Genomic DNA, 14,224 nt, shown 5'->3' with positions numbered 1-14,224 from the left:
GCTGCACCCTATAGAGTTACCCAACAGGTATCTGGGATTTCAGTTATTCTCAGCACGGCCAGAGAAGAGCACCATGTATTCTTATGTGCTCACAGGAAGGAATGCAAACAGATGATTCTCAGGGAACATTACTTCTGCAATCCTGCTGCAGTTTTGCAACACACCAATGCTAAAATTATGCAAATGTTCAGATACTGCTTATTTTTGTCTTGCTCTATTATTCTTAAAACTGGCTTATAATAGCTCTGTGAAATTTGAGTTTCATTGCTTCCTGAGTTTGCCCTTCCAAACCACTACTGCTTAAGAATTTATGATCCAAGCCAGGGATGCCTTCTCTCTAATATGGCGTGGATTTTTTTTTTTTCCAGTTTGTTTTCATTGGTTTTAATTTGTAGGCTGAGCATGTTCTTTTCTTGAAAGAGGTTCAGCAGACAGACAAGAAATCTGTGCTTCCAAAGTCATAATTGCATCAAAGAATAAGATACTACTGCTTGATGTCAAGAGAAGTTCTCTTTTTGAATATTAAATAATACAGAAAATGCATGAAACATTATTTCCTTAGTTTCTCATTTGACTGCTAGTGGACTGTCATTAGATGACAACTATAGTGAGAGGCTCATCCCTTTACCTCAACAACAACATACTAATCGTGCTCTCTCAATCAGAAATAGCTCATTTTCTCACGTTCTAACAATACAAAACCTATAAACATTTCAAACTCCAGCTTGTAATGATTTTCAGTAAGTAAGTGTACCGGAGGCATAGTAGAAGGTAGGAGGTTTGTACAAAAAGAAGCAACCGAGAGACATAAAATATATCTGATAGTAGAAAGCTAGACTGCTGTACACATTGAATTGTGAATATTTCTACTGCCTATCAAAAGTCTGCTGCTCACTTCTGTGAAGCAACTGCAAGGTAATCAACTTTTCCTTCTTCACAGTCTGGGGGTTTACAAATAAATGAGTTATGAGAAGCAGGGAATGAAGGAAGCAGAGATGGAGGAATATTAAAAAAGAAAATTAAATCTGTGTTTCAGAAACTCAAAGAAGACAGTGCAAAGGAGAAAACTGCTTTTGTGGATCTAGTTTATTAATAAACATTGTAATTAACAAGACAACATGCTGTACATAAACCTGAAATAGAATTACTGTAAATTTACTGGACTTTAAAAGCTGCTGGACAATGATATATGGTGTCCAACTGCACAATTTGTAAAGCATGGTTAGGGCTGCTTCAATACACAGACATATACTGCTCACTCTCAGATCCTGTAGTATGCCATAGAGCAGGGATATTTCCCAGAAATACAAACCCAGATATTTACAAGAAACTGTCAGTCTCTTTTCTTCACTAGGGATAACATGTTATACACAATTTCCTACATATACCAAATAAAATCTTTGCCTTCAACTTTGCTCTGTGTCTGCACAAACCGATCCCTCCCTTTTTACTTATCTAATTAAATAATGGTAGTAAACTGCAGTGTAATCATATAATAAATGATTATTTAATAAGGAGTAGCTTCAAAGCTGCAAAAGCAAAACTTGAGCTAGAATTGTTAAGAATAAAATCAAGTGTAAATGATCAAGCTTTCTCAAACTTCATAAGCTTGAATCAAACGACCTTGCACTAATCAACCATTAATGACTTAATTATTTAAGTCAACTATCTCACTCAACCATGCTAGAAGCGGGCATAACAATGATAATATGAGGCTGAAGTGGTTCCTCACTGGATTAGAGTTTGCCCAGAACACAGCAGAGCAATGTATCACTTCTCCCAGGGGGGAAAAAAAACCACCACAAAAACTGAAAACCCGCATATCTGCATACACGGGGTACATAAATACCTGATACCACCTGATACAAAGTGGCTAAAGCCTTCATCCCTATGCCAGACAAAAAAGAAGACCCGGCTGTATTCAGAACCACATAACTAACTTTTCCTCAAACCAAGCTATCACACTAACATTCTTAAGCCCTCAGGTCCTATTAGCATGGGCTCACTGCCATGATAATTAGCTAAATGACATGCATCTGACTGCCTCATAGCCCTGAGAGAGCAGGTGCTCTGTAGCCTCTGTTTGGTCAAGCAGACAGGGCCTAAATATTCTTCCTTTAGAATTAAGTTATACAGCACAGTTTAGCAAAACAAAGAACTGGCTTTTGTTTATTATTTTTTTTAAATTATTTTTACAATGAACAGTTTGACTTCAATTCATCTCCTTTTTTTACACTCGGCTATTTGACATCATCAAAAAATTGTCTTTCTTTCTGCTGCTACCACTTATTTTCTCAATGCAGTAGTTGGAAGTGTAACAAGCATGTACTGAGCTTGGGAAAAAAAAATCTAGGCTAGACTGTGTGACACATTACTTTGAAGGCAAAGGTTTTCCTTTATTGTTACACTGTATGAAACAAATCTAATCATGTAACTACCATTTTACTGCATATTGTATATAGGATCGTTTTCTTCACAAATTCACACAAGTAAGATAAAATAAGTTAAGTGACTAAAAAAATTACACAAAAATATACAGCCTATGCACTAGATAAATTACTTATATATATGGCAAGATGTATAATGAGTCTATAGTAACGTTATTCCTCTGGATACTGACACGACACTTGAACAGACCACAGAAAAAAAATGTTGCCTCCAATGCATAATTTTACATATTAGATATATAATATGCAAAAATGAAAGCAACATTTAACTCCTGATACAGTATGTATTTACAATTAAGTGTTATGTATCTTGATGACAGAATTTTACAATACCATAACACAATTTCCTGGATATGACATTTAACACTTCCTATTATCAGATTCATCTTTACAATTCATCTTGCTTAAGCAGTTGTTCTTGGGGTTTTTATTATTTTTTTGTTCATTTGTTTAGGTGTTTTTTTTCTTTTGTTTGTTTTCTTTTTAGAAATAATTTGCTAAACTTTTTTGTTTTCTTTTGTTCTTCTGCCTCTGAAAAAAATATAATTCTAGTGTCTTTATTTTTTCCTGTGAAAATAGCAAAACTGTAGGAATGGATTGCTTTGCCAATAAATTTCAATTACAATATTCTGTCAGAAAGGACTGTTGAGAGGAAAAAAATGAGTTTTCAAGTGCAGCTGCCAATTCTATATACACACAATATAGCAGACTTGTATAATAAAAACTGAAGTCCACTGCTTACAATAGGAAGTATTATATGCCAGCCTTATTCTAAATTTGCACAATTAATGTGTTTGGTAAGGCTGTGTAAACTACAGATAAGCTTTTTTGTATATTCTGAAAAGGACTGCTGAATTTTTCTAACTATGATGTCTCCAAAGCAAACAACAAATGGCTCTGTATATCTTAGGTGTAAATTAATTTGTCAAATTTTTAGTTGTCCTGGAACTGAAAATGAGCTGTATCAACCGTTGTGTGTCAGTAGCCAAAGGACTGTTTTTTTTTTTCTCCCAGGATTTACATGCAACCAGAAAGCAGTGTGCCACGTCTTTTCTAAACATTATTGAAAATTACATTAACAAAAAAACAAAAAAACAAAAAAACCCAGAAGTACATTGTCAGATAATCTGATGTTTATTAATTAAACCCTACCAGTAGATTAAAAGTGATGCTTTTTTTTTTCTTTTCTTTTTTTTTTTTTTAATTTTGCACATAAAATGTAAATGTGATTTGAATAGATTTACAGTGGGGACAACAATATATAAAGCTACTTATACCTGCTGGGCACAAAATAGAAGCTCTTTTAGCATTCATTGGAAACCCTCAACAACTTGAACTTCTGTAAATTTTACAAGCAGCTTTTTTACAGCATTTTTACACTCCTTTTTTAAATTTCATTTCATTTTTATGTTACACGTAGGCTACAGTATGAAGCTTACATAGAATTCTGTCCATGGGAAATATTCATAAACTTTCAAATTTCCCTCCACACAACTTCAATTGTCTCATCTAATGTAGTAATAAACTAAACAAAATTATGCAGTTTGTTAAGGAAAAAGATCTTGGTATGTACACACTGTAAATGATGATGGCTAAACAGCAACAGAATGCTAAAAGGAAAATGTGGTGTTTTTTCTTTTTTTCATTGAAGAAAGGAATCTCCATTTTAACCACGATAGAATTTACTAGTTTTATTTCTGCTACTATTATACCATCCAGTACACAAAACACTAAAAAAAAAATCCTCATCTTTACAGAGAATCATACTGAGACTTTGTCAAATAATATGATTGGAGTGTGTTTGTAATTATAGTTATCCAGCACTCATTACCTGGATTCCTCTTTCTTTGCTGAGAAATGTCTGTGATTCTCTAATAATAAACTAAGCTACAATGACAACTACTCCTTTATCTTCTAAGTTTGGGGTGAAGTAACTAATATTATCGCTAACCTTTTACTGAACACTTGCAATAGGTGATTGATTATAGCTGTAAAACAAACATATACATCACTATAATATTTTAAACACCAGTAGCTTAAAGCCACAATAAGACATCAGCCAAAAAACTACCCCAGTTTCCTACTGATTTCAGCAGTGCCCATGTAATTTTCAACTAACAGGAACAGTAGCCAAAGCAAGCTCTGCAAGATAAAAAAATAAAAAAAATTAGACTTATAGCCTGAAAAGCATATGCATTATACTGTTGCTTTTATTATTGCAGAAAGGAAAATCTTAAAAAATAAAAATAAAAAAAAATCTTGTAATATTTTTAGATCTATATTGCATCCTGTCCTGTTGTCTATTTCACACAGAAAAGCCTAGTAAGAGCTTTCTATTTCATCTACTGCATTCTTTCAAAGAATAAATACCTGTAGATTCAACCACTGAAAATTAAAATCAAAAGCAGCTGTCATGTCTTTGAGTACATTCTTCTCAATTACATGAAAAGTAAGTTTTGGTAGGAATGTACACCATTCCTTCCAAAGTATGTCTTTTTATATTGTGTAAGGTAACCAAAAAAGAAATTGACCACTTGATCTCTATTGGTAAGCAAATGGAAGGTGAAATCTATGAATACCTTATAAATTATAACAATGAAGACAGAAAAAAATTGGTAAGTTATGTTACTGCAATGTTTCCTAAGCTGTATTAAGAAATTGCTTTCAACAGGGAGGAAGACCTGCTAGCAGATATTTGTACCATATAGACCCATATTAGAAAATAAGCAGGTTTTTAAGGTTTTCTTTTGATTGGCTCTGGATTTTGAGTTTTCTTCCCTATTTTATATATTTTACTAAGAATTGGGGTGAATTTTCTTTAACTAAGTCCTAAGGATTTAGCTTTTCAAGTTAAATTTAGGATTCTATATACATAAATATTCACAAGCCTAACAAATTTGTATGTGCACTAAGAACAGTGTTAGGCTGTGATTATATACAGTAACACCTTAAAGCCTGAAATAGCCGATTTGTCAGATATGCATTTATAGCTGGTGCTCATGGATAAACGTAGTGCTACTCCCAGACACTGCTGCCTGGTGGGACATGGCAAAATTTGCCAGAGGGATGACTTTGACAGGATCTTCGCTGGTGCACTGTCTTTCACAGGTGTTGTAGAACTGGGGCCTGGGCCCACCTTGGCCTTTGTCAGTGTCATCCTTTGGAAGGGGCCTCCCAAGAGTGTGTCGTCCGTCAGACCTGGCTCCTCGGCCCCAGCTTTGCTGGAAGCCAAATGATGGCAAAGGTGTGTTGGATTGTTGATACTGTGTCAAAGAAGGTGGCATCCAGCAGTTGTCAGAATGGCCCAGGATGAGACACTCCTGCGTGCAGGTTTCAGAGGCCTCAGCCAGGGCTTTCTGGAGATTTACTTCAATAGCTGGGAAGACAGAACAAGATAAAAAAAATTACCAAAAGATTTAAACAATGATGTACGTAGAGAATGAAGGTTAAGAAAGCAATCCCAGTTCTAAAACAAAGGATGTATTTTGGAAAGAAAATACCTGCAGTAATACGACTTAAATGAACATACAGATGCTTTCAATTTGGAGGCTCACAGTGGTGACATTGGCAAGCATCAGAAAAAACATTAGCATTTTAAGAACAGATGATAACACCACTACAGCCCAAGTAACTAAAGCCCTTACACAGTCTACGTATAATGATGTTTTTACTTTCTAAAATCGTCCCTTTAGTAATAAAGCTAAAAGCTTTACAATAATCTAGCAATACAATACTTTTTTGCATTCATGAAAAAATAAGATTAAAATCAGATTTTAAAAATATGCTGTTAATGCTGGATATTTTTTTTTTTCTCTGTTTAAGGAAAAAAAACAAATTTAATTTGGATATAGTCAAAGGTGGTACATTGGTTTCAAAGATGCACTCAAGAACTTTAAGAATGAAAGACAGCATTACAGTTATTTTAAAGAGGATTGATTTCTTGATGCATTCAATACTGGAAACCTTGAAAAAATCAAAGGGTAATAGCAAGAAAAGCTGTAACCTCTGTAGTTTACAAGTAATCGAACCAGAGCTCTTGAGTAGATGCAAGGTTTGTGCTCTTGAAAAGGATTACAGAAATGATAATGTGTTCAAAGGCCAACTACTAACTGAGAAACACATAATTTTCAGTACATAAAAAATCTTGATCAATTTCATTTAAATGACTGTGGTTTTACCAGGTAGTATAGATTCAAATTAATGTAATCAAAATTCCAAAAATCATCCCTTGAAATGTTTTTCATATTATATATAATAATAATTTTATATTATCTTACTATGAACAGAGTTAAAATATGTCAGAAGAGAGGAAAAGTCTCCATTCAGATATTTCACTGTGTCTTTTCACAAAACTTCAACACTATTCTTTTTTATGATAAAAGCTATGTATGTATTTTTAATATCTAGCTTCAAGATGATAATCTTTAGAAATGGGTTCTGGCTCGCAACTAGCACAGAAATTATGCTGTTACAAATTACTTATTGCAATATGAGTTCTAAGTAGGAGCCTCTCATCTTTTGAGCTTTGTTTGTAAACAGATGCTTTATTTCTGCTTTAATTTAATGTTCTGTTTTTACTTTGAATGTTGAAATCTGTATAAACTACGAAGCATAAGTACATATTTCCAAATTACATCTAAATACAAATGGATTTAGTTTTTCCTTCAGACATTAAAATACATAATGCTGCTGTCCAACATACAGGATGCATCTTTTTTTAAAGTCTACCACTTATAAGTAGTCAGTTGGTTCTTGCTGTTTCATTAATGTTATATTCTTGATAATTTCTCCTGAAGGACACTGTACATTGCATCTGCCTGTTAGGGAAATTAGTGTTTATAAATGTTGTTTTGCCCTAGTATTAGCATTTCAACATGTCTACTGTCATTTTGTCTCCATATGTCTGAATGTAATCCTGACAAAGCGTTGGCACCTTCCTGCTGAAATACTAATCCAGTTTTGATGGGTAGTGGGATATATAAATATGAAAATAATTCAGTAGAGAAAACAGTTCACTCAAAAAAAGTTACTACTGCTAGATTAGTCTAATCTCTTTGTGTCCTACTATGCGCTATTAGAAAAATAAATCTGAGTATATACAAGCTCTTAAAGCTCTTTAATTATCCAGGTTTCCTTCTCTTCTGATCAAGACAATTCACTGAAATCAGATACATCCTTGACTAAGAGTTGAGTAACCCCTGACTTATGCAGAAACTGATATTTTTGCATTTATTAACAAAACATCTTTGATACTCAATCCCTCAGTGTTCCTTTTATTTCAAGATATCACCTAAAATTCTTTTAATTAATTAAGATGGAAAAATACAGTTATTTGTTTGGAAATAATAATTCTTATGTATTACTAGCTCCACATGGCAAGTAGATACAATACTCGTAGTATTATCTAATGCTCGAATAAAAAAATAAAATTAAACAATTAAAATCAGCATTTGGCAATAAAAACATAACATTTAAGCTTTAGACAAGGCAACTACAGAAATAAAAGATCACTTAAAAAACATTCTTAACACCATCTGGACAGATCAGTACGACAGTAACTTTGTGTCATGAGTTGTCAGACTGCATGCAGACTTGAAACATGCTAGTGTGCAAAGAACAACAATGTTCTCAGGATGCCAGTCTCATTTATTATCTTAATAAAGGATTTGCACATGAGTTTTAGTTTTAGCAAAAATATTACGCAAAGACGCTATCAAATCGTTAGTACAACTCTGGGCACAATCCTATGATATGAGTACAAATTATTTTGGCTTTGAGGTTTGAGTTTAATTATATAACAATCCTGCACTTACAGACTGTTGAGAAGATACATTTTTTTGTAGCAATCATAATCTGTCAGTGTAGGTATTTGCAAAACGTAATCTTGATTGTCAAAATAATTCTATTTTTCATCACTGCTTATAATTAGTATATGCAAAATATACAGTTCTCATTAATTTTGAAGAGTTACTTCCATTTTCTACTGAGCAGCTCTGCAGTGCTGCAAGAGAACAGGAAATAAAAAAAGTATTTAGGACATACAAGTACTTTTCTGTCTGACTCATTTTTTTTCCAACAGTAACAGTCAAGTTTTGTTTATAATGCACTGCACTTAAAAAAAAAAAATATCAACCTCTACTGTAACTTCAAAAGAAGAACATGTTTTATAAAATGAATAGAAGAGTTTTGTTTTGTTTTTAATTTAAAACATCTGCATATAGGCCATAGCATTGCTGCAGCCCTGAGGCAGCTTTTAGGAGATTGGGTATGCTGTAGGAAACCAAATTAACTAAGGGTGTGACCATGAATATATTGTGAGACAGGCAAGGTCCTCACTATTTACATTTAAAGGAATCTTAGAAAATCTCAGCAACTGATCTGTTGCAGTAAGAACTACTAGCAAGGACAATCAGGATGCAAAACAACTTCTATTTGCCGTGAATTAGAAATAAATAAACAAAACCATTATTTTTTAGCAAAATGAAGTAAAAATGACCATTGGAGCATAATTCTGTTTTTCAATGAACCAGCACAAAACATAGGATTTTTTTCTTCATGAATATTCACCAGACATTATTTTTTTTTGCTTGTTCTTCTAGGTCATGAAATGTAGCTTCTTTCAGTCCTTCTAATTCATTCTCCATTCTCCTAAGATATCATTCTTCTTCTTCATTAGCACTTGAAATCTTTCTCACTTGCTTCCCGGCCCTGGCAGTCTATTGCCATTTAACTATACTTTAGTTATAAAAATGTTACTTTTAACAATTCCTGCTTTTTATCAGCAGTAGAGTGTACTGCTAACGGTGCCAACTTACAATACAATGCTGCTGATTTCCAAAATTCTGTTACCAACTTAGAAAGAAAGGAGTCAATGTAACTAACACTGAGCCTGGCTCCCCCTCCTCCATTTGCTGCTCACTTAAAAGGAGGGAGTCAGGCTGGCTCCACAGGGCATCCCAGAGGACAATATGAAGAGGAATGCAAGCACTGCTGGGTGAGAGTCAGGTTCAGTGCTCAACAGGCCGTTTATCCAATGCTGTGTAAATTGACCACTGAATTTGCTGGATGCTACTCTTAAAGCTTCTTTTTGCTTTGCGTCTTTTTATGCAGGCAACTGTTTGTAATAGTTACTTTATGCAAGTCACTGCTAAATGTAGGTGAAAAGAAAAACTTTTGAGCCTTTCTCTCATTCAAAAATGGTAAAATTGGTAATTATTCTTTCAGTCCCATAAGTATTCTGGTAAGAAAAATCTATGGAGTCTGCCTCTAACAATCAAGTTAAAGAAGGTTTCTGCCATTCCTGAGTATTTTCAGAATAGAGAATTTCTGTACTGAAATTGTCTAGTAACATCTTCTCATGTAAGAGAATCATCAACTACGACATACAAGTAATATGAAAGAATTTTTAATTCATCCAACAGATCACACTCATACACAAGTGAATTTACCAGTGTTGTTTGAACTCCATATTATTTTAGGAATGAAGCTGTTATTTAAACTGTCTGCCTCAGAACCAAGAACGTTTTTTTAAAGAAAATGCATGTCAGTTCTTATGAAATGTTTAGATCAGAACTGTCAAATATATCTAAAAGCACAATAGTTAAAAGGCTTTCTTCATTGTTCTGCAGTCTTTATCATTTATAGGTCAAAACACTTTTCAGTAAGAACAATTATTTTCACTTAAAACATTGAGTTTCAACTCAAGTCAGGTAGCTACCCTTCAGTAAAAGCAGTTATAAAAAAATACTACTTCATAGTTTTATGTTTGTTTTTGGTTGTACCTTTCTATGATTACAAAGTCCATGTATGGTATAGATGAAAATACAAATGCTGAGTATTCTTCTTGCATATGAAATAAAGCTAAAGAATTCTATAATGCTTTTTGCACTATCAGTCTACAAAATACATAGAATAATGCTGCACGCTTTGAAGCTTCCAGCTCAATATTGGAAGTTTAAGACTATTCCTCATATAGAATTCTCAAAGGAAGACAAGCTGTTAATATGACTGTGTTACCAGCATTCTCATAATGCTGTGTACATTGCTGTATATAAGACACACTTTCTTTTCTACCCCCATACCCATATGTCCACACCAAACAGGAGGTGTACTACTAAGATAAGATCACAAAATTCATTACTTGCATTATGGAATCATGCAGGCTTAGGTTGGAAGGGACTTTTGAAGATACCTGATCAAAATTACTGCTCAAAGCAGGCTATCTTGATCAAGGTAGATGGTGTTTTTCCAGAAGTTTAGGCCAAACTTTAACAATTGCCTTATTGCCTTACACCTCCCCTGAAAGATTTCTTAACACATTTCAAAAGGGAGCTGCACATTCTTAAAGCTGACCAATCAACAGTGTGATTTTCTGGAGAATCCTTAAAATGCCCCTATCTTTATCCACATTAAATGTAATAATAATCAAAAGGAATTGGTAAATTTTCATTAGCAAAGTATTCATATTCCAGGTTTAGGAGCTTATAAATTATACTTAAAAATTTCAAAAACAATTTCAAAAAAAAAATTAAAAATGGAATATAGATAGAGTGCTGGAATTTAATGCTGAAGTCTTAATGAAAAGCCTGTATTGAATATGATACATTTTGGATGCAAACCATCCAGTGTTGCATTTAAAGCACTCTTGTTTCATAATAAAGCAAGCAACAATTAGCAAGCAATTAAGCAAATTGCCCATAATTATGCCATTGCTGAGCTATTTTTCATATTTTCACAACACAGCACATATATGAATACATGGCTTGCAGTGCCAATGCTATTCTGTCAGCATCCAGAAGTACCTCTCATTTACTGAAGCGTTTCATATTAAACAGCTCCCATTGCACTTTCAGTGCTCTCTGCTCAGCAGGAACTCACCAGAGTGATGAAGATGACAATCTTATACTGCTATTCTCAGCCAATGGCTCCTAAGGAATGGGTTGTGTTCCCTGCTGCACTCTCCCCCTTCCCTTCTACCCCTCCTTCTTTTGCCCATGTGTATGTACTAAAAGTGGTACTCAGTCTAAGCAAGAATTCAAGCATAATATAGGGAAATAATAGCCCAGAATCACCCTGGTGACCAAAAGCTGCCACTTGGGCAACATCATTTAGCAGTCTCTGCTATGTGAAGAGAACTAAAATGACATTAACAATAAGAAAGGAAGGGCAGAATAGTTTGTTAGTATAAACTGGGCTGTTTTAATAAGTTCAAGAGGAAGAAGCTTGAATGTAGAAACCCTAAATAACTGCTGCTATAATACATCTTTTTTAGCTTTTATAATAGAACCCCTTTAGGAGAAGCTTCCTATGAATATTTTATTTCCCATATATATCTTGGACTCAAAAACCTAAATAAATTACTGAAGTTTTAGCCTTTCAACCTTTTTATCCAAAGAACAAGTAGGACACACCACTGCCTTTACTCTTCAGCCTTCCATGCAGGGCTTGCCTCTCTCATATCCCATGTTAAATTACACTCTGTGGAAGGCTGATTCTCCAGACATTCTGAATATGCAATCAAGAGGCATGCTGGAAATAACATATCTCTGTGTGGCCATCTTGTGCTCAATAGAATTGCTAGAATATTCTTCCATTCCAGTCATCACAGTTACACATCCTAACATCCATGTTTTTAATTTGAATTTAATCCTAAAAGCTGTCCTGAGTGAAGCTTTTTATTATAAAATCCCACTGGTGTGAAATGTGGATATTTTGCATCTGGCTTCAACTAGTCTAACAAACATTATTAAAGATGGATAGGGAAAGCTGGTGAAGAAGAAGACAGAGAAGGGAGGATGAATCAGGGCAAAAAGAGAGAACATATGGTAATTCCTGTATAATTAACTACACTTGTGAAGTGAAGTGAATCTTTCCTTCACAAATAATAGCCTTAGAAGAAAAAAAAAACAAAAACGAAGCACATTACTCTTTCATTAAGCTTCTCATTGTTATTCTGACTGGAATTCCAATCTTGTATTAATCAAAACCAAGAAACTGTTTAAAAGCAACAATCTCATAAGAAGTTTGGTTTTCAGTAATTGCTGTTTTCCACAGAAAGATATTTCACTGAAAAAAATAAGCTTCTGAAAAAAAACTGAGCTCCTCAAACACCTGCAACCTCTTTTGCTCAATGCTAATGAACATGCATGTGAGAATATTGCAGAGTGCATGGTATTGACCTCTCTTCTTTCAGCAGCCCAACTGTATTATTGATCTTTAATGTATGGGCCTTGTTTACAGCAAAACAAATATTCTAATTTGCAAAAGACATATGTTTCTTATATTGAGTTATCAATGAGAATTTTAACCATAACTTGTAAAGTATAATGAACATCTAAAATGAATAGCCTAAAATCTAGTCTATTGATTAAAACAGTGAGTAATACAATGTTCTTTATTTAATATTTAATTAACTGCTTTACATTTGTGCTGAAGCTTTTTAATTATTAATACAGAGTTCATTATTTAACACAGAATATAAATTTAAATTTGAATCAATTAGATAAGGTGAAACTACACAGTGAAGAATGTTTTTTCCTGCAGCAATAACCTTCGACCTGGAGACAAAGAGTGAAATCTGTACCTCTTCCCCCACACATACATCTTCAGTGGTATATATCAAGCTTTTCTACTGATGTAAAATTTCTGCAGTAAACCCAATTTCCCGCAAAAATATGCTGGATGAAAAAGAGTTTCAGCAGTGATTTTACAGCTGGCCCCTGGAAGAGAAAACACTTCCAGTACCAGTTTTCTGAAAGACATTTGTAACAGCAAATTTTTCTTCCTCTTGATGTGTCAAACTTCATTTTAAGCCTCTACAGATAAAATTATTGTTTGCGGGAAGGAAAAGAAGAGTCTATTTAAAGTTGTAGATACCCAGCAATTATCATCTTGGAATAACTGTCTCCTAAGTATTGTTTTTATCTTAATGTGGTGGGCTGACCTCAGCCAACAACTAAGTGACACGCAGTGGCTCACTCACTCCAGCAATCCCAGCAGGATTGAGTGCAGTGAAAACCTTATATCATTCTCTGCTTCTCTCATCAAAGCCATTTTTCAGAGTGATCACAAAATGGAAGGCATAGTAATGCTAGTATATCCTCAAGTGTTTGTGGAGAGTCTGAAGCAATAGATACAATACTTATTTCACTAAGTACTCTTTAATATGATGATGTTTCTAAGGCCTTACTGCCCAAAAATATGTGTATTCATATATAAAACTAGTTTAATGCTTTCTTAAATATCCTTAAACATTACTTGAAATATGTGATGCAGAAGTTCTACGAGGATTAGTATACCTCTTATCAACTTCAAGAGATTAGATTGCAAATGTGTTGTAAAAATTAGTTAAAGTGGAAGTCACCCCTTAATGTTATACAAATTGTCTCTTGTTTCCTGATGCTTTTTTGACAATTAACCCCCTTTGGATATTTCCACTAAGAAGTTACATCTAACATTTAACTATCTATGCCAAATAATATTAGAAAAAAGTTCTAAAATAAAACAATTAAAAAGATAAAATCTGGAATAAAAATACCTGCATATTTATTTTCTCTTTATTAGAACCACAGACATGTTTGTTACCTTAGAAAAAGTAAGAACACGTTAAAACAGAAGAGGGGCTGATTGACAGAAAATTCATTTAACCAATACTGGGTAATAGTAGACACTCTGAAGTAGCATTTATGTCTCCTTTTTTGTGATCAAATACTTATCCAAATGCCTCATTAGGAATGCACATGAAGAGCCCTTACCAATTAAACAGATGTGTTTTGCTT

General features: G+C 33.8%; 1 protein-coding gene across 1 annotated transcript in view; it reads right to left on the bottom strand.

Moving 5' to 3' along the window:
- Positions 1-5,431: 5,431 nt before the first annotated feature.
- PCDH11X (protocadherin 11 X-linked) overlaps positions 5,432-14,224 on the bottom strand; it is a gene marked incomplete at both ends in the record, with an annotated part of 397,981 nt that continues 389,188 nt past the window's right edge. The window contains one exon of the mRNA XM_079541943.1: positions 5,432-5,823. Coding sequence (XP_079398069.1) covers positions 5,432-5,823 — 392 coding nt within the window. The remainder of the gene's footprint in view (positions 5,824-14,224) is intronic.

This window comes from Tetrao urogallus (assembly GCF_951394365.1).
Source record: "Tetrao urogallus genome assembly, chromosome: 13".
Lineage (NCBI taxonomy): Eukaryota > Metazoa > Chordata > Aves > Galliformes > Phasianidae > Tetrao > Tetrao urogallus.
The sequence above is the reverse complement of the archived record's forward strand: the minus strand, read 5'-3'. Positions and strand labels throughout refer to the sequence as shown.